Source organism: Chelonia mydas, chromosome 3 (genome assembly GCF_015237465.2).
Source record: "Chelonia mydas isolate rCheMyd1 chromosome 3, rCheMyd1.pri.v2, whole genome shotgun sequence".
Lineage (NCBI taxonomy): Eukaryota > Metazoa > Chordata > Testudines > Cheloniidae > Chelonia > Chelonia mydas.
This window is the reverse complement of record NC_057851.1, coordinates 94,678,629-94,700,997: the sequence shown is the minus strand read 5'-3', so window position 1 is coordinate 94,700,997 and position 22,369 is coordinate 94,678,629. Positions and strand designations below refer to the sequence as shown.

At 38.2% G+C, this 22,369-nt stretch overlaps 1 protein-coding gene across 20 annotated transcripts in view; it reads left to right on the top strand.

Annotated features, from left to right (window-relative positions):
• Positions 1-22,369, top strand: part of PTPRK (protein tyrosine phosphatase receptor type K) — a 577,439-nt gene that overhangs the window by 354,736 nt on the left and 200,334 nt on the right. For all 20 annotated transcript variants that reach the window (XM_037894772.2, XM_043542882.1, XM_037894762.2 and 17 more), the window contains exon 7: positions 7,925-8,218. In XM_037894772.2, the coding sequence (XP_037750700.1) occupies positions 7,925-8,218 (294 nt within the window). The remainder of the gene's footprint in view (positions 1-7,924; positions 8,219-22,369) is intronic.

Sequence of the window (22,369 nt, the reverse complement as noted above, 5' to 3'; positions counted from 1 at the left end):
GTGACTGGATGAAGTGGACCGACTGTCTGCTAATTTTGAGTAGCCAGGCACAAAGGCAATTATGAGAGTCCACTGGGATGCTGTTTGGTTGAAGAAAACCTTAAAAGATCATTGTGACTGGGTGTCATAGTACTGCTGTGGGCTGCTTTTGTGTACTACTTTCTGTGATTGACTTGAATATGAATTTTAAATTATTCATAAATGCCAGTTATGAATGTGCTGAGAGAAATGGTGCTTTGGTCTGTGATATTTGTTTAGTGAAACCCAGTAAATATACTGTGATTTTTTTTTTTTATGGCATGCAGATGAATAATGAACAGACTTGTTAACAATAGTTAACTTGGTGGGTTATCAGACACTTATAAAACCCTATTAAACTTTACACCTTTATTATATATAATAAAAAAAAGCAAAGTGCTGGTGTTTGCTGACTGGTCACACGTTAATCGCATGTAAGTGTATGTATAGTCAGAGCTCTCCTTGTTTTCCAGTGGTAGGGATAAGGTTGCAAGCTACGCTGGTGCCTTGTTTGGAGGTGGGGTGGGGTGTATATGATCCTGTGAACATTGAATTGTCTATGGTGGGATTTTTAAAAGGGCCTAAGAGAGGCAGGTGGTCAGTTCCCATTGACTAACTGCTCTTTGGGTAATCTTCGTTTGGCTTTTTTAAATGACCCTTCTTCTAACCACAGACACACTCTCTACCTCACAAACCCGTTAGTCCCTGAGGCAGTCTGACATCATTGCTCCTTAACTGGCTACAAGAGCTTCTGTTCAGTAAAATGCTCCTTCCTGTAATCCCCAAGAGACACCACAGCCCCATCTTTGTGTACACTGTACCCCTAGCTCCTCCTGACACTTGGGAGAATAAGACCTTTAGGCAGAGCTGCATCAGTTTCTCTTTTAGCAGTTTAGAGCACTGCGAATGTGTATTTCAAGCAGTTATTAAGCTAAAGGTGAATTGCCTTGCTCAGTACCAGTTAATTTTCTTCCATCACTGCAAAGCTTTCTAGTCAAAAATAACATTGCTTGGAATATTGAATGAAATGTTTTTTATTAAGCGTTATTTTATTCCATCCATGGAACAATAGCATTTAAAAACAAGTATTTTTGCTGAAAAATTCCATATGTTTTTAATGTCCAAATTTTCCATCACTTAACCCCAGAAGGGACCATTAGATCATCTAGTCTGACCTCCTGCATAACAAAGGCCAATACATGTCACTCATTTGCCCTGTATTGAGCCCCATGTCTTGTCTGAATAAAGCACACCTTACAGAAAGGTATCCAGCCTTGCTCTGAAGACATGAAGATACGGGGAATCCACCACTTCCCTTGGTAGCTTGTTTCAACGGTTAATCACTCTCACTGTTAAACATTTGTGACTTAAGTCTAATCTGAATTTATCTGGCTTTAGCTTTTCAGCTACTGGTTCTCGTTACGCCGTTTTTTGCTAGATTAAAGAGCCCTTTAGTATCTAACATTTTCTTCCTGGGGGAATGTGCATATACATCACAATCAAGTCATTTCTCAATCTTCTTTTGATAAGCTAAACATATTGAACTCTTCAAGTGTCTCTCTGTAAGGCATTTTCTCTAGCCTGCAAATCATTTTTGTGGCTCTTTTCTGTACCCTCTCCAATTTTTCAACATTCTTTTTAAAAAAATGTGGACACCAGAACTGTATGCAGGTGTCACAGTTTTGGGGTGCAGTCCAGACCAGTGAGGGGTTATGTCACCTCCTGCCCTGTAACCCTGGGTGCTTTAAATACTCTTCTGCCCTGATACCAACACCAACAGACAAACACGCAGTATCCTGAGTGTCGGTGTGCTGTGCAGCCTTGGTTCAGTGCTTCTGACCCCAGCCGTACATCTGTGCAGTTATCCTTATCAACCAAACTTATCAAAAAAAGAAATCAGGTTTGATGGACAAGATCTGTTTTCCATAAAACCATGCTGACTGACCTTAATTATACTCTCATCCTTTAATTCTTATTAATTGAATCCTACATAAGCTTTTCCATTATTTTGTGTGGGATTGATATCCAACTAACTGGCCTGTAATTACCTGGGTCATCCATACCCTTTTTGAATATTGGCACAAAGTTCTATATTTTGAATATTTTAAACATACCAGTGCTGCAGGTTGCAATGTCATCATATTATGAAGTGAGCTGTAGCTCACGAAAGCTTTTGCTCAAATAAATTTGTTAGTCTCTAAGGTGCCACAAGTACTCCTTTTCTTTTAACCTAAGAGACGTTGCTTCAGAATTTTGGTGTTTGTTTGTGATGATGATGATAGTTATTCAAATGAAAGAGTAAGTATTCACAGTTACAATATTGCCCAACCCCAAATGTTCAAAAATCATGTGACTGGCTTACAAATAATGTGGTTTAAAAATAAATGTTGCATTTCTTTTTACTTGCCTATTTAGTTTTTGTACGTTTCAAATGCATGCAGGTCACATTTTCAAGGGTTTTTTTTTTGTTTGTTTGTTTTTTTCCTGGAACTGAGGGCTAGACACTTGTTTTAAAATAATGCTGAGCTTTTCATATCATCACAGCTAGGGCTTTCAGTAAAATATCGAATACTGTAAGAATTGTGAGAAAATAAAAAAAAAAAAGTTGGTAACACTGTTAAATTTGGCAAACTGCTGCCACTAAAATAAATGTTACTTTAACCCTCCTCTTTCACCCAAAGTGTGGTCACATGTTCTGTACTGGAAGAGAGATGTAGTAGTGGGGGTGGAGGTGTGCTACAGTATGTACATGTGGACTGTGTGTGGTGTTTTATAGTATAGTACATACACATGGACTGGGTGAATTATATTGAATAATGTAGTAATGTTGTAATAGGTATATTTTAAATGCTAATGCATAATGTTTTACTTTTATAATACCACTTATGATACTAAAATCATTAGTATTTTTCCTGGTTGCTTGTTTGCCCATGATAGATAATTATTAACACATTATGTGTAATGTTAAGGATGTAACACAACATTTAAAAACAAAAAAAATGAGTTAAAGTTGATGCTTTGTGCCTACTCTATTCAGTGGTGCCTAAATAACTCAGTGCATTTAATTCATAATGTCATTCAAATCCTGATTTGAACATACTGAATTACTAATAGACAAAATGGAGATGTCATACTGATGAAATGCCAGTCTTAATTTGTGATTAACTTAGCTTTAGGCATTTTGATCTGGCCAAATACTTCAAAACATTATGCATGAACATTCACATTTTAGAAGTTTGTGCTCCTTTTATGTTTTCTTTCTGCAGACATTCTAGCAGCCAAGTTCACTGGCAGGATTGTTCACCAAAATGGCTACACAGTATTTGTGGAAAGCTTATCCTTAGTTCCAAATGAAAGTATTCACACCTGATTGCTAGATTTGCACTCATCACAGAAGGGAATGATATTACCATGTGTGTCCTATGTAAAAAGTTTGGAATTTGTTACAAATATCTATTCTGTGATCATATTGAAACAGCCCGTGAACAATCCCTAGGTTGAAAGATTTCTGCATAAAACATTGTATAAGTTTCAACTCAAGACTAAAGCTAAATTCAGTGAAAAAATTGTTTGCTGTGAAAAGTTCGCATCTCTCTGGTCATAAGAACGGCCATACTGGATCAAACTAATGGATCATTTAGCCCAGTATCCTGTCTCTGACAGCGTCCAATGTCAGTTGCTTCAGAGAGAAAGGACAGAAGAGGGCAATTTCAAGCGATCCATCCCATCGTCCAGGCCCAGCTTCTGGCAGTTGGAGGTTTAGGGACTCCCTGATCATCTTGGGTAATAGCCATTGGTAGATCTGTCTTCCATGAACTTATTTAATTCTTTTTTGAACCCATTTATACTATTGGCCTTCACCACATCCCAAGGCAATGAGTTCCACAGGTTGACTATGTGGTGTGTGAAGAAGTACCTGCTTTTGTTTGTTTTAAACCTTCTGCCTATCCATTGCATCAGATGACCCCTATTTCTTGTGTTATGTGAAGGGATTTTGTAATAGTATTTACTTGTGACTAAATTCTTGTATGCTTCTACCCAGAGTGAACTTTTTTGAGGGGGTAACTTTGTTTGGGGATCCCCTCTTGCTTATCACCTTCATTTCTTTCTATACCACACCTGAAACCTTTACATTTGGACAAACTATCTTCCCAGCTCACTTGGCAAGAGTATTGCTCTTTATTCTATAGGAACTGGACCACCAGACTAGAAAACCACATGCTCCCTTATCCTGCAGGATCACTGTACTGTGTACTGATTTATGCAGTGACTCCAACCTGAGAGCCCATTGATTGGGTAGTGTTGCATACATCTGATAATAGCATAATGGAAGTGATATCACAACATCATAATGGTCTCAACACACCCATTAATTGTTAGTGTTATTTTTCAAGTCATAACGTTTTCAGGTTACTAGGTCTATAAAAGCAAATTATACAATTTGAAATGATAATTGGAGAATATTTGATAGATCCGGTCATAGAATAATGAACGAGAATCATTAATAAGAAGTTAATTGGGTAACATCAAAAAAGTTTATCTGGTATATTGGGATTGTATGCTTCAGTTGACTCTTAGTGTGCTTTAGGGATTTTTGGTTGCCCCGTACCTCTGGATCTGATAGTGCATTGTGTTATGAAGAATATTAATACTGCTGCAGAACAATTACTAGTTCGTTTGCTAACTGATTAAAATTCATGCATAATTTATTAGAACGGGAAGAGACTTTCTAAATAAGTCTTTGTCCTCAAGAGCTTAAAAACAAAATGCATATGCTAATGTAAGAATACACTTTACATCGAACATAAAAATGTAATATGCAGTGGTATATTAGTCTCATTAATGCATAGTTTCACTTGTAATAATCATGCTGTTAATCAAAGTATATACTTCTAAACATAGCTTCATATTGCAGAGTTTCAGAACTCAGAGTTGGTGGTGTATCATCCTCAACAATGTTTATGTTGTTTGCTATAAGACTGACCTTAAATTTCATTAGTTTGCCATTTAATATGCGTGTTCCACAGGAAATGAACTGCTTTCATTAAGCTATGCTACATTGCTGAGGTTTGATTCAGATAAAGATCCAAAGTGGCTTATGCCTAGGTTATGCCAGAAAATCAGGGGGGAGGAAGGGAGAAGAGAAATTTAGATGAATAATTAGTTCAGATACTTTAGAGTCCAGATTGTCCTGAACTACACTGTGTAGAACTTGTTCACATCACTGAATCAAGCCTAGGTTTGTCACTGGGGATGAATGAAAAGAATTCCAGCTGTTCCCATTCTGAGATACCATGAATTCATATGAGAGCACAATTTTCAAATTGTGTAACATGAGATGAGTGCCTTGGGTGCAGGCCTTCTAAGGAAGCTCATGGGAAATCCCTCCCTGGCAAAATTTTGTAAATACTAGCTATTTGGGCAATCTAATCCCTTCTATAACTGGCAAGTATACACTTCCAGAAAAATATCTAGTAGCTCCAGAGTAATGTCATCTCTGGCAGAGATGCAGAGGCAAAGAAATCTCATCCCGAACATCACCTCAAAGTGATGATAGAATTTAACAAGGTGTTCTTGGAAGCAGCAGAGATCCTCTTCGGGTCATCATTGTTCTGAATAAGCACAGGGTGAGGATGTATTGACTAACAATTTTTACATAGTCACTTTTCAAAGGTAGAACCACACTTTAATTACTCCATTTTCTGAAGGGTGTTGTGTTTTTCTTTTTGTGGGGCAGGGTAGAAGGATGGTAGTGGGGTGGGGTTAGATTTCTTTTTTATGTACTTACCACCAGATGTCTTTACCTGTTTGGAGTTGCTGTTTTGGTTCTGCACTACTGCTGTGTGAAACCCCTGTGAGACTTGAATTTAACATTGTTGCTTAATTAACTGAAACAAATTAGCCAAAATATATGCCATCTGGAATGAAAATGAACCTTCCGTGTTTATCAGTGGATTGATTTTATTGGAAAAATACATGTTCCTTTGGTTGTTTCTTAAAATAAATGACTCCTAGGCAATGTGCTGTTACAGGCAGAAATTTCATAGATTTTTTTCCCTTAAACCTTTTCAGTCCTCTATTGCTAACTTTCACTTTACAACTTTGTCGAAGCTATATTAAATTGGGGTAGGAGGAATGTTTGCATTGTGTACCCATTTCAGACATATGTATGCCAGGATAAGTTATTTGATTGAAGAACCGTAAATAATTCCATACATTGTTGTTATAAATCTTTATATTGTCACCATCCAGTCAGTATTGCCCAGTTCTAAACATTCTGAATGGCTTTGATGTATTTCCATATTGTTCACCCTACACTGCATTTGGCAGGTTTGAAATGGACTGCAATGATTTTTTTTGGAGACGCTCTCAAGGGGGCAGTGGAACGTGACACTGAAGCTATTACTGCAGGAATTGTTCATAGCTTCTCTCAATAAAATAAAATGAGTTGGTTTTGAAATTCAAAATCCCAATTTTTTTTGTCTTATAAAATACATGAATTATCATGACGTGATTCACAATAGTTCAGGAAATGTTACCAGAAAAGGGTCTTATAAACCAGCACAGTCCCGGAGCCAGAATCTCAGATGAAATAAATAAATATAGCTTATTGACTTCCGTAGACCTACACTGAATAATAAAAACTGAGAATATAGCCTCCTGATCTTAATGCTGTATTGTTCTGGCTTTGCTTCCCAGTTAGAATCATAGAATATCAGGGTTGGAAGGGACCTCAGGAGGTCATGTAGTCCAACCCCCTGCTCAACGCAGGACCAATCCCCAACTAAATCATCCCACCAAGGGCTTTGTCAAGCCTGACCTTAAAAACTTCTAAGGAAGGAGATTCCACCACCTCCCTAGGTAATGCATTCCAGTGTTTCACCACCCTCCTAGTGAATTTTTTTTTCCTAATATCCAACCTAAACCTCCCCCACTGCAACTTGAGACCATTACTCCTTGTCCTGTCCTCTTCTACCACTGAGAACAGTCTAGATCCATCCTCTTTGGAACCCCCTTTCAGGTAGTTGAAAGCAGCTATCAAATCCCCCCTCATTCTTCTCTTCCGTAGACTAAACATCCCCAGTTCCCTCAGCCTCTCCTCATAAGTCATGTGTTCCAGTCCCCTAATCATTTTTGTTGCCCTCCGCTGGACTCTTTCCAGTTTTTCCACATCCTTCTTGTAGTGTGGGGCCCAAAACTGGACACAGTACTCCAGATGAGGCCTCACCAATGTTGAATAGAGGGGAACGATCATGTCCCTCGATCTGCTGGCAATGCCCCTACATATACATCCCAAAATGCCATTGGCCTTCTTGGCAACAAGGGCACACTGTTGACTCATATCCAGTTTCTCGTCCACTGTAACCCCTAGGTCCTTTTCTGCAGAATTGCTGCCTAGCCACTCGGTCCCTAGTCTGTAGCAGTGCATGGGATTCTTCCGTCCTAAGTGCAGGACTCTGCACCTGTCCTTGTTGAACCTCATCAGATTTCTTTTGGCCCAATCCTCTAATTTGTCTAGGTCCCTCTGTATCCTATCCCTACCCTCCAGCGTTATCTACCTCTCCTCCCAGTTTAGTGTCATCTGCAAACTTGCTGAGGGTGCAATCTACACCATCCTCCAGATCATTTATGAAGATATTGAACAAAACCGGCCCCAGGACCGACCCTTGGGGCACTCCACTTGATCCCGGCTGCCAACTGGACATAGAGCCATTGATCACTACCCATTGAGCCCTACAATCTAGCCAACTTTCTATCCACCTTATAGTCCATTCAGTTCTGGCATCTCTACAACTGCAGGATGACACTTCTTGTTGGAAGAGGCCTTTAGCTGTACATATATTAATAATATTGTGATCTTTCTAAGTTTGGTTTTATTCACTGTGTATTTTTGAATTTTTTACAGAACCACCTCGACCAATAGCACCTCCCCAGTTACTTGGTGTTGGGCCTACGTATTTGCTGATTCAGCTGAATGCTAATTCCATAATTGGTGATGGGCCTATAATTCTGAAAGAAGTGGAGTACCGGATGACATCTGGGACCTGGACAGAAACCCATGCTGTAAATGCACCAACTTATAAGCTATGGCACTTAGACCCAGACACTGAGTATGAGATTCGTGTCCTCCTTACCAGGCCAGGAGAAGGAGGAACAGGCCAGCCAGGACCACCGCTTATCACCAGAACCAAATGTGCAGGTGAGGTCTCTCTTTCTTTCTCTCTCATTTTTTTTTGCCAGTTTGTTTTCACTGTAATGATGGTGTTACTATAGCAATTGTTCTCCTTTCCCCAGTACCACCAAAGGTCTGAAAGCTCTTATGCCAGCTTGGCCCCCATATTCTGTTTGTCCCACCTTGTTGCGGTCAACTTACTTAAGCTTCCATGTATTGATCGTGGAAGCTAGGAAGCTGTGACAAAATATCTGAATGCGTATAGTTAAATCAAAGGACGATCTAATGGAGGGCTGTTAAGGAACTCAGGAAAGGTAAAAGAATTACCAAAACAGCCTCTCCAGTACCCAACTTCAGTGGTGTTAAAACAATGGCTGAGCCATCAATTGGTGAGAGAATTTACGTAGCTGGCTTCATGGAGACCTAGGGTGCTTTAGTCTCCCAAGGCTAAGGTTGCAAGACCCTGATCAGTTAAAAAGATGCCCTGGCAGAAAAGGAGCGAGCTGAGAGAGGCTGGCCAGGATGTGTCAGCTGACAAGCCCGGCTAAGACAAATGTAAACAAAAAAGCTGGTAAACATGCTATTCAAAATTACTTTAAAATGTAGTAAGAAATGACAGTCACATAGCTTAATTCTAAGTCTTCTGTATTTATATAGTGGTGAGAGCAGTGTTAGAATGAAATCTCCATTCACAAATTAGGCCTGGATTCCAACTGGACAGGTTATTCTAATGCTTGTTTTAGTATGTGTGATCATTCTGTTCAGTGACTATGGAAAAAGGTCAACGCCAGAGTTAGGAGCTAATGTCATAAGTGTGCTCAACTTGACCAGGTCAGTGAGTTTATATTCCAGAAAATTAGACCATCTGTATTGATACTGTTTTATTTTTAAACTAAACACTGCATTTCTTGGGAGCTGAAGCATTCTGCTTATTTAATTCCCTAAACAAACAAGCTCTCAGCCTAAAGCAATTCTGAAACTGCAGGCAATTTTGAAATAGGCGATCTTATTTCTAATTTACTATATACCTCTCTTGAAAAGTGAAAGGATTCATGCGTCTGTCTCAGGTCAGATAACAGCTATTGAAGTCTAGTCTAGATTAAAGTGTCAGTTCAATTCTCTTAAATATTTTAGACATTGCTCCAAAAATATAGAAATTTTGAAGCAGCTTCTTTATTAAGACGACACAACCTAGAATCTCTTCCCAGACATCAGGTGGGTATGCTTTCTTGTTCCTAATATGTGAAAAACTAAGGCTGCCTAATATGAAAAAGATAAGAGGAGAGAGGTCATGGTATATTAGAGGCCTGACATCCCTTTAGCTAGCCAATTTAAGGGAAGCAAAGTGGTATAATTTTTAAAGCATGAAAATACACACATTTATAAAAAATAAAATATATATTCTTGATGAGTTTGTTGGAATGACTGATCAAAATAATACTTAATGTGATAAACATTTGTGCAAGTAATGATTGATTTGAATATTAAAACATCAAAACAATAAGCAATATAGCTTGCAGTGGTTTTGATGCCACAATAGCACAGGTACCTATTTTTTAATGAAAGATAGCAACTGTAGGCCCTGGGAGGTTGTTACTTTCCCCAGGTAATATAGTGAGTCATTGACAGGATCCAGATTAGAATATGATTTCCAGGTCTTTGCTCCATTCATCCATCTTCCATAATAGTGAAGACAGGTATTTCTCTTCCAGGAGGGCTTCGTTTGGGCTTTTGCAACTATGTGGTCATTTTAAAACTTGCAAAATCAGTATAAACATCTATCTGAAGTGTGTGTCTGTTAGAAAGCAAACAACACAATATCAGCCTCTTCAAAAAAAAAAAAATTTAAAAAGCAAGAATAAAGCCAATAATGAAATAGCTAGCAGTATGATATATCCTTTGCTAGTAGTGTTAGCTTGGTGACTGTCAGGTGGCTTACTACGCTTGTCAGGTGGCTTACTATGCTGTATTATATTCCACTAGCTGCAGTACCTTGTTTTGGAAAATTCTAGTTTTTGTTTCAGACAAGACTGCTTATTATTAAGACAGCTATCTTTACTCCCCTTTTGTCAGTTCTGTCTTTCTGTATGTTTTGTAAGCTTTAGGTTCAATTTTGAAACAAGTTATAATGGATTACCCACGTAATATCATTTATTTCCAGTCACTGTATTTGATATGTCAGTGTGAAACTACCTTGCTTTTCTGTGTGGATAAGAAACACATTACTGAACGTTCACTGGATGGGTTTTAAATGTTTATGCTCTAAGTACTGGTGATAAGTAACATTGAATTATCAGGAATAATATGTTAGTAAAATGCTATTGGCTATTTTACCACAAGACTAAACAGTTGCTTTATTTTGGAAGGAGATTGAAGATGATTTTTACACATTGTTGGTTTAGAATTTACAAATGCCATGACATTTCGGAATAATACGCTGTTGATCGAGTAGACTGTGTTTCACCTCAGAACATCTTACATTTTGTGGAATTTGAGGTACGATCGCACAAGTTTGGGCATCAAGCATCTGATGTAGTTATCAGGTGGCAAGAGTGGTTGAACGAGTAGTTGCGTCTTCTGAACAGTGAGTTTAAACAGTGACTAATGATTTCTGGAGGACTTTTATAAGGTGCCAGACAAAATTAATTAAATTATTTGCGTAGCTGGAATTTGATAGATGATTTTTCCTATGCTTAAATTTAGTGACTGCATTATACTGAAAATATAATATACCAGATTACACCCATATGTGGGCAATTAAATACTCAGCAGACATACATATGATACAACTGAGTATTTTTAAATAACTAGGATGAGAATATAAACCACACTAATCAGAACTAGACTTTCTTTTTAAAATGACCCTTCCTTGGAGCACAGGTCCAGTCTTGTTTTCATTTTTAAGCAGGTTATAGCTATTTGCTAGGAGCAGTAATGTGTTCCAAGGTGTATATGGTGAGAGGTAATTACATGCCTCTGGTGACTGAGGGCACTTGTCCTCATCTCATTCCTCACAATGCACCTGAAGTGGGTGATTCCTGCAGTATAACTACGCTGTATTATTGCTCACATAAGCATTTTAAAATAAAAGGAAGTGTGATGCTGTTTTAATAGGAAGCAATCCTAACACCTAACTGAGCAATAAGGCAAGGGTGTCTTCCTGTGAGATTTTCCTTTTGAGGATATCATCTGGCCTCAGAGCATGTGTGCAATCTGTCTTTCCTGTGTTAGGCTGAAATAAAATATGCTGTATTTTTAAATTGTCCATTTAGCATGCTTTAGCAATTGTACGTTAGAAATTGTTCTGTTAACGTTGGCTGGTGCTTCTAAGTAACTCTTAACAGCTGAGCTTTATCATTAACTGATATTTTAGTGGCAAAGAAGGTCAACAGTTCAGTCTGTCCAGAACTTAATATATCTACACAGTCGGTAGTGCTCCTGCTTCACTGAAGTTCAGTGAGGTTTGTGATTTTCAGTAATACGTGGAGATCTGTGGAGCAAAGGGAAAATGATCTGATTTTCATTCCAAACCCTTTGAGTAAACTTATGTCAGTGGGTTTTTTATAAAGCAAGGAAAGGGATGAAGATTTTCCCTTCTGGTTACAACTTTATTGAAGCTGAAAATGGAACCATATGTATTGATTTTTTTTTTACTATTGACCAGGATAACTATCAATCACAGAGACTAGTTATCAATGACAATCCGCCTTGAGTCACAAAAACTGTTTCAGATGTTTGTTCAATAGTGCAGTGTTGACTTAAGATTTGGCTTTAGTTAAAGGTTCAAGATCAGGGCTGTTTTCCACTCTGTTTTTCTGAATGTGGAGTTTGTTTGTGATTTCCATGTTATTAATTTTGAAAACAGAATACAAAGAATACCAGGATGTTGCTGAAGTTCCCACCAGCAAAAAAGCACATAATGAGAATAAGTAGAACAAAGAAAATAATCTAAAGTGTTTTTTCATTTTCTTTTAAGTCTTAAAATTAGGCTCCAGAGATCGGTGCATTTGGGGGCCTAGCTCTTCATGGCTATCTGGGTTAATATGCCATACTAGTTATTTTTTTTAAGTATTTGTATGCAATTTTCAAATAGAGCAGTAGGGCCACCAGAAATGTTTAAAAATCACTTGTGCTGGGGGCTGACTGCCTGCAAATAGTTACACTTCTCTTACTATTGATTGTCCTATTGAAGACTATGGAGTGGGGCTGGAGATTTTTGGTAGCTGGAGCTAATGAACCTGTCTTGTAGGGCCCAGGAGAATTTGGCATCTTGGTACTTCAGGGAGGTGAGCTTCTGAGAAGGTGCTGGAGGCAAAATTGGGTACTTGTCAGAAGGACAACAGGAAAATTTGGCAACAGAAGGGTCAAGTTGAGGATACTTCTCCTTTATATTTGCATAATTCAAGAACTAGAGTCTTTTCCTTTATGGGTTACTTACCCACTCTTCCAAAAAAATGAATAAAATACAAGCAAAAGGCTAATTCTCAGTAATTTTAATCTGATGGAATGTTTTAAAATTCTCTAAGGGTCCAGAGAGAGAATATTTACTGCTCTATCTTAAATGCAATCTTAAGATTTCAAGCAAAATCTTTATCCTTTTCTTGGTATACTGAAGAAATCTGATATCAATAAATTAGAAGGCTTATAGTATATGAAGGAGGAACTGTAATACATTTTGAGCATTTTACTGTGTTTGATTTACTATTTTCACATTTCTATTGCTATTTACAGCTTAGACACTTTTATTAGAATAAAATAACGACTCACTTGAAATTCTGTAATTGAATATATTGAATTTTTACATTTGTCATTGCAGAGTGCCCACATTACACCAATATTTATAAGTTTCTGTTTGTTTTTGAAAACTTCTTGATCACCTGTAACTCTTGTTTCTGGGCTTTTTGCTAGAGTGAATGTCAAACATTTAAGATCTCACTAACAGCTACCAAACACCATGCGCTCCTGCTCCTTGCAAATTTACCAGTTGGCTGTGTTATGAAATCAGGATTTAATCAATTAAGAAGGATTAGGCAAAGGATGCATCTTGCAGCTCTTTCTAAACATAGCTGGGTTTGGACTTACTCATGTTTCCTTGGGACAGAATTCCAGAGTTGCATACATAAGCTATCAGCTGCTTTTTATCTGTCACCCAACACCAACCCATCTCTAGCTGTAATATCCTCTTCCTCCTTGTTTCTAAGGTCCCTTGACCTTAAAGGGAGACAATATGAGGGTAAAAAGCTGATTCATTTCTTAAACTGATAACTGACTCTGAACTAATGCTGGGTATGGTTGCAGGTGGAGCTGGGCCAAGGGGTCATTAAAGACTTATTAAGGGACAGGACATCAGCACTGCAAAAAATAAATGTTAAAAAGACAAGGACTTCTTGATCAATTTGGTTAGCACTTTAAAAGCTAGCCAAGGTGTGTCTACTAGCAGGTCCTGGAATCTCCCTTACACAGCCACGCCTCCTTCTGTCCCGCAACACACACACACCTGTTGTTTTCTTTTGACCCTGTGTTCATGAAATGCAGGGTCCCTACCTGCACAGTAGAAACCCTCCTGGGTACTTAGAAATGACTAAGATTGGTAAATAGAAGATGCAGAAAGGTAAGTTTTCTTTTTTCTACATCTGACTTCTGTCCATGTGGGAATGGTGTAAATCTTGTCAGCCCTGCCATAAAATGGCAAAGCTTCGCTGACATCTGCTGGAGAGGTTTCAGAGTAACAGCCGTGTTAGTCTGTATTCGCAAAAAGAAAAGGAGTACTTGTGGCACCTTAGAGACTAACCAATTTATTTGAGCATAAGCTTTCGTGAGCTACAGCTCACTTCATCGGATGCATACTGTGGAAAGTGTAAAAGATCTTTTTATACACACAAAGCATGAAAAAATACCTCCCCCAACCCCACTCTCCTGCTGGTAATAGCTTATCTAAAGTGATCACTCTCCTTACAATGTGTATGATAATCAAGTTGGGCCATTTCCAGCACAAACCCAGGTTTTCTCTCCCCCCGCCCCACACAAACCCACTCTCCTGTTGGTAATAGCTTATCTGAAGTGACCACTCTCCTTACAATGTGTATGATAATCAAGGTGGGCTATTTCCAGCACAAATCCAGGGTTTAACAAGAACGTCTGGGGGGGGGAGGGGTAGGAAAAAACAAGGGGAAATAGGTTACCTTGCATAATGACTTAGCCACTCCCAGTCTCTATTCAAGCCTAAGTTAATTGTATCCAATTTGCAAATGAATTCCAATTCAGCAATCTCTCGCTGGAGTCTGGATTTGAAGTTTTTTTGTTGTAATATCGCAACTTTCATGTCTGTAATCGCGTGACCAGAGAGATTGAAGTGTTCTCCGACTGGTTTATGAATGTTATAATTCTTGACATCTGATTTGTGTCCATTTATTCTTTTACGTAGAGACTGTCCAGTTTGACCAATGTACATAGCAGAGGGGCGTTGCTGGCACATGATGGCATATATCACATTGGTGGATGTGCAGGTGAACGAGCCTCTGATAGTGTGGCTGATGTTATTAGGCCCTGTGCTGGTGTCCCCTGAATAGATATGTGGGCACAGTTGGCAACGGGCTTTGTTGCAAGGATAGGTTCCTGGGTTAGTGGTTCTGTTGTGTGGTATGTGGTTGCTGGTGAGTATTTGCTTCAGGTTGGGGGGCTGTCTGTAAGCAAGGACTGGCCTGTCTCCCAAGATTTGTGAGAGTGTTGGGTTATCCTTCAGGATAGGTTGTAGGGCCTAATAACATCAGCCACACTATCAGAGGTCTATTAGACTATTAAAGGTCTGATCCAAAGCTGATTGAAGTCAATGGAAATATTTACATTAACTTCAGTCAGCTGTGGATCAAGCCTAAATTTCCGGCAGAGCTCTATTATTGGAAAAGAGCAACATAGCAACAGCTGCAAGCTAGCAGCACAGGTAAGCTATGGATTGACGCACACCCTCGCCCCACACTTATTTTTTGGGGTCCTTTGCCAGAGCAGAGTGTGCCAGCAAAATTTAGACTCCAGTGATTTCTCAGAAGTGATGTAAGCACATTTCTGAGAGGAGCACTGTTTGTGGGATTAAAATGTATCCCAGTATATTAATCCAAAGCCTCTATCCCAGCTGTAAAAAAGTGGATGCAGGGAAATAATTCATATCGTACCACTTGAGAAAGCTGCCAGAGATGTGCCCAAGCCACTGAGTTCAGATCCTGATTTTAACTTCTCCAGATCCACGCAGTTTTGATGTGTGTCCATTTCAAGAGAAAATAGCTGCAGGATAAGATGACATCTTGCTGGAAAAATGTGGCTCTTGTAAATAGACTGCCAGTTTTTACTGTTAAATCTTTTATGACTATCATCCATTACTTTGCTTGATACATTAATTCAGTTTGTTTTCATGATTAGGGTCATTCAACATTTTAAGTGGTCAGTACCATGGTGATGGATGGAGTATAAGTACCTACATAAAATAGAACTAGTTTTTTTAAACATGCAGTTTTATAAAACTAGCTTTTTTAGCTTGTTTTTATCATTGCATAAAAATGAAAGGAGAAACTTTAATACAAATATTTATAAACTACTGTCACGGCAGCACTTATGCATAGTGTTTCAGAGATCAAGCATTTTGTTTTCTCACTCTTCCTCGCCAACCGTTAGCAGAGCACCAGAGGGAAGGAAAAAGAGTATAAGGTTCTGTGTGGGGGTGGAAAACAAGACAATGCAGAGGAAAGGGAAGTTTCTTAGTCGGATCAAAATTCCCATTCAGGCGCTCATTCCTCTCCCTTCTTTATTTGTGTAAGAAATACTAGAGCAATACCCCTTGTTCCTGCCACCCAAATGGCAGTATGCCTCTGGATGAGACATGAGTGAGTTACCCCCACCCCCATCCCCATATTGAAGGGGAGTGGGGAGGGCATCTGAAAAGCTCCAAACCCCCATTCCTGCTGACATTGTTTCTTATGGCTCATTTCTGCTGAAGTGGGGTATTTCTGTTTTTTGCACTTTTTTTTCCTCAGTCTAACATCGCTCTTTTCCTTGATTCAAACTTGGCCTTCCTCTGGGGCAGAATAAAATAAATGATACTTTCTCAATATTTTTATTTCTCAATAAATTTGTTTTGTATTTGGAGGAAAAGCTAGATGATATTCTCATCATATGATGAAATTCTTTCCATTCCAATGGTAACTAAGAAAGATGTTAAAGAGCAGCTACTAAAAGTTAGCCATCTTTAAATACGAAGGTTCTGATAACTTGCATCCAAGAATTTTAAAAGAGGTGGCCACAGAGCTTTCTGGACCATTAATATTGATTTTCAGTGACTCCTGGAACTTTGAGGAAATTCTAGAAGCCTGGAAGAAAGCTAATGTTGTGTCAATATTTAAAAGGCTAAATGGGGTGACCCAGGTAAAGTCAGCCTGACTTTGATCCTGGGCTATATAATGGAATGGCTCATACAGATAGCAATTAATAAAAAGAGTAGTAATATTAATGCCAATCAACATGGATTTATTCATACATTTATAAGGCCAGAAACACCATTGTGATCCTCTAATCTAACCTCCTTTATAACACTGGACAGAGGATGTCCTGAATTAATTCCATTTTGAACTATAGTATAGCTTTAAATCAAGATGTTTTTCTAAAAGATTGCCAGTAATGAAGACTCCACTACAACACTTGGTAAGTTGTTCAAATGGTTACTTATAAAAATTGAACTTGTCAAACAAATTTGATAAAAAGTTTTAATGAGTTTACAGGTCTGACTGATAAAGGTAGTATTGTTGATTTAATGTCCTTAGCTTTCAGTAAGACATTTGATTTGGTGCCACATTAGATTTTGTTTAAGAAACTAGAATGATACAAAATCAACGTGGCACACATTAAATATATTAAAAGCTGGTTAACTATTGGACTCAAAATGTCATTATAAAGAGGAAATCATAGTTTAAAGCATGTGTTTCTAGTAGGGTCAGTTCTTGGACCTACACTATTTAATAGTTGTGTTAATAATCTGTTAGAAAACATAAAATAATCACTAATAAATTTTGCAGACATCAGAAAGACTGGTGGAGTAGTAAATAATGAAGAAGACAGGTCACTGATACAGCATGTTATGGACCACTTGTTAAAGCTGTGCACAAGCAAACAATATATGTTTCAAGATGGCCAAATGTAAGGCCATGCATCCAAGAACAAAGAATGTTACTCATACTTACAGAATTGGGGAACTCTATCCTGCAAAGCAATGACTCTGGAGAAAAAAAAAACAACGTAGGGTCATGGGGGATAATAGTTGAACATGAGCTTCCAGTGCGATGCTGTGACCAGAAGGGCTAATGCGATCCTTGGATGTATAAACATGGGAATCTTGAGTAGGAATAGGGAGTTTGTTACCTCTCTCTCTCTCTTTATATATATATATTTGGCATTGGTGCGACCAATGCTGGAATACCATGTGCAGTTCTGGTGTCCCTAATTCAAGAAGGATTTTGAAAAATTGGAGAGGGTTCAGAAAAAGTCACAAGAATAATTATAGGGTTAAAAAACATGTCTTATAGTGAGACATTTAGTTCCTTGAGTCTATTTACCTTAATAAAAAGAAGGTTAAGAGGTGATTTGATCAGTCTGTAAGTACCTACATGGGGAACAAAAACTGGAGAGCAATCTGGCGGACAAAGGTATAACCAGATCCAGTGGCTGGAAATTGAAACTAGATAAATTCAGACTGAAAATGCGGTGCACATTTTTAACAGTGAGGGTAACTAGCCATTAGAAAAACTTACAAAGGGTTGCAGTGGATTCTTCATCACTGGTAATTTTAAAATCAAGATTGAATATTTTTCTAAAAAATATGTTCTAGTTCAACCACAGCAATGGGAATTGAGGCAGTAATTAATTCAGGTAAGTACTGTGGCTTGTATAATGCAGGATGTTAAACTAGATGATTGCAATAGTCCCTTCTGGCCTCAAAAATCTATGAATTATTGTACCACTGAACTCATGCTCTTAGGTTACCTGATCCTTGAAGGTGTGATTATCCAGTGAGTTCACAAAGGCCTCAGTCCTCAGGCCTCAGTCCTTTAGAGATTTATGCATGTGTTTAACCTTACACATTGTGATATCAGTGGGATTACTCAAAGTGCAGAAGTTGTATGGCAACTTCCACCTTCTCTGTTTATGTGTGTGTGTGTGTGTGTGTGTATTTTATATATATACACATCTTCTTACTATATGTTCCATTCTATGCATCTGATGAAGTGGGCTGTAGCCCATGAAAGCTTATGCTCTAATAAATTTGTTAGTCTCTAAGGTGCCACAAGTCCTCCTTTTTGCCGATGCAGACTAACACGGCTGCAACTCTGAAACCGTCAAAGTGCAGAGTTAAGCATGTCTGTAAGTTTGTGAGATTTGGGCCTGAATTCTTTGGATGTTCTTTACAAATTCAGCCAATTAACTAGTCATACCTCTTAGGGAAGGAAGCAAAACCCCTGGCCCTCTCCTTAATAATTTAAACTTTGTAAAAGCCTCACAAATTGGATTCTTGAAAGCCTGTCAGATTGGTTCTCAAAAAGAAAACTGTGTAGGATCACCCTGCATTTTAGTTCTCCATCCTGTAGAATCAAAGTTGACTCTTCATGTGAGAGACCATTCTTAGGATGACAAAGATGAAATGATAGAGACTTTGGAGAAATTTTAAAATATTGAAAATATAAAACAATCTTCACCTCACTCTGTGAGGTAAATAAGTATTAGAACCTTTGTTTGAATAGAAAGCCTGTTTCTAATCAAGTGACTTTCCCAAAGGAACACATTGAGTCAGTGGTGGAGTTTGGATTGACACTCATTTGTTCCTGGTTCCATGTCCCTAACTCTGTCCTCTAGCCCAACCTACAGCTAAAAGGCATAGAACGTCTATTGAATTTTTTATTTGATATCATTTGTGTAACTTGTTTCATTCAATATTGACTTTTGAAAGCAGTTTAATTTTCCATTTTGTTTTCCATCCCACGTTATTAATTGCTGGAAGCTATTTTATTACTGTGGGAAATGACATGTTTAATTATCCTTAGTGCTTGAGAGACTGAGTCTAACAATACCATAAATGCAAATTTTGTAGTTTAAATTGTATGGAATTGTGTATAATAGCAAGGGAAGGGCAATGTTACATTAGCAAAGGATGGCACAAGCTTTACTGCTAAATCAGACTGAAATATCACATAGAATGTGGCAAGTCACTTAATCTCTCTGTGCCTCAGTTACCATCTGTAAAATGGAGATAATACATCCTTTCTCCTGCCCTTTGTCTATCCTGTCCATTTCAGTTATAGGCTGTTCAGGGCAGGCAATGACTCTTACTATGTGCTTGTACTGTGCCTAATGCAGTGGGACCTGATGTTGGCTGTGACTCCGAATTGCTACCACAATAAAAATAATAAATTATTAATAATCAGAATTAGTGTAATAAAGGTGAAAGGAAGTACTAGAGAATGACCCATTGAACTGCCCACAATATGTCTATGCAATGCTGTAATCTGAAACCAAGAAAAATGTGTATAGATAGGAATTATTTTCCTAGGCAGTAATAGGAATTGGTAGAGAGGAGGAGACTTGAAAGAGACATTTTGAAGGGTGTCATAAATATAAAGGGAAGGCTAACCACCTTTAAATCCTTCCTGGCCAGAGGAAAAAACTCTTTCACCTCTAAAGGGTTAAGAAGCTAAAGATAACCTCGCTGGCACCTGACCAAAATGACCAATGAGGAGACAAAATACTTTCAAAGCTGTAGGGGGGGAACAAAGGGTTCTGTCTGTCTGTGTTGCTTTTGCTGGGACCAGAGCAGTAATGCAGGTCAGAACTCCTGTAAAGGGCTAATAAGTAATCTAGTTAGATATGCGTTAGATTCTATTTTGTTTAAATGGCTGATAAAATAAGTTGTGCTGAATGGAATGTATATTCCTGTTTTTGTGTCTTTTTTTAACTTAAGATTTTGCCCAGAGGGATTCTCTACGTTTTGAATCTGATTATCCTGTAAGGTATTTACCATCCTGAATTTACAGAGGTGATTCTTTTACTTTTTCTTCAATTACAATTCTTCTTTTAAGAACCTGATTGCTTTTTCATTGTTCTTAAGATCCAAGGGTTTGGGTCTGTGTTCACCTATGCAAATTGGTGAGGATTTTTATCAAGCCTTCCCCAGGAAAGGGGTTGTAAGGTTTGGGAGGATTTTGGGGGGAAATAAGTTTCCAAGCGGGCTCTTTCCCTGTTATATATTTGTTAGACACTTGGTGGTGGCAGCAATAAAGTCCAGGGGCAAAAGGTAAAATAGTTTGTACCTTGAGGAAGTTTTAACCTAAGCTGGTAAAAATAAGCTTAGGGGGGTTTTCATGCAGGTCCCCACATCTGTACCCTAGAGTTCAGAGTGGGGAAGGAATCTTGACAGGGGTTAGAATCATTCTTTTTTTTTTTTTTTAGTGCCGTTTTACTGTGTGCATATTCAGAACATATATATTTAAGATTTACCCTATGCAACAGGAAAAAGAAAACACATACAATAAATATTATTGTATAATCTAATCTGTATAACAGTAGTCTTTTCAGTAATACTGTAAACATAATATCATGTTACATTGACTTTTTTTGCATTTTTTAATTATATTTTCTGAGTTCCCTCCCACACCTTTTTTTTTAATGAAGGTAAAAGCCCCACTTTTCCCCAAGAAATAATGACATTGGTCCTACACAGTTTTATATAATAATTCCCAGACTAAATAATTTAGCTCTGAATTTTATTAGCTTTTTAAATAAATGATAATTTGTAGATTGAGTTTGTGTCCGTGATTAAGTGTTCAGACATCCAAATCATCAGCTTGGAAGCAGAAGTTCACTCCTTTAAGATAATTCACGGTAGGCTCTCAAACCAGTTTGTCTGTGGAATGGCTTAAGACCAGCAGAATTCCTGCTTTGAACTTGAAAAGCCTGAGTTGCAAATAGTGATTGCTGTGTTGGCTCCAGCCAATATAAAGATCTTTTGAAAATAAGTAAAAGAAAAATTTTAGTTTCAAAGACATGTTATTGAAGAGGAGACTTGCACAGTTCATACAGTTCATCCACACGAATGGTTTGCTATTAAAACTCTTCTACTCTGCTTCTTAACTCTGTTGTGAGCCATTCTCTTTGCATGTAAATCATGTCATTGTAAAGACCTGACTCTTGGGCAGACAAGTGCTATATTGCAGCAGTCAGGTTAAGAAAGTGAGAAAATGTCACATGATACATTAATATAGAAACATTCATTCTGAAGAATTGGACTCTGAGGCTTTACATGCTTGTGTGTGTGTGTGTGTGTGCATGTGTGCAAATAAACTCTTCCTTCCACTGAAAAGCAGCCATTGTGCACTAACACTACTATGTAAGGCCACAGTCCTGCACACATCACGATACAAGATCAGGTCCTAAGTTTGTAAGAAATATAGTGAGCAATTAACTTGTTTTTCAATACGTTGTTTTGTCTTTGCCATTGAAAGTTTGGTAAATAAACTCTCTGTGTGTCACAGACATGTTTGGAAGTCACTTCTGCATCTTCTGTGTTCTTCTGTTTTGTGCCCAGCCATGACATTTTCACTTGGACCATATTTAGTGGCTCAGAAATATAAAGTACTGTAATAGCTTATCTATATGTACCACTATCCGTCTACTGGATGGAGTCAAACTGACTCATATGTTTGATACTTACCTCTAGGGGACTGGTTTGTAAAGAGGATAAAATCTCATATACTACTGATAGCTAATGGAAGAAATTCTCCTTTACTCAGTTGGTACAGATGATTTTGGGGCGGGGGGGGCTGAAGTTCCTGAGTTTTTCTCCTTTGCCCCCCCCAATCCTATGTCCGTAGATTATTTCATATTGGGTGCAGGGGAAAGTAGAAGAAGAGGTTTCAAGCACTATAACAAATATATTCTTGTACTTGGCCACTGCAGTGAATCTGCAAGGGGTTTTGTGACCTCAGTGTGAGTATTGCTGGCTTGCATTTCCCCTGCCAGATATTCCGTGGGCCAGACTATGTGGCTGGAAGAAGATAGTACCTCCAGACTATGTGAAGAAGAAATTGATGTCATCAAAAGGAGTAGGAAGGTGTCATTGAAATTCTTCAGTTTAAATTTTTTAATAGA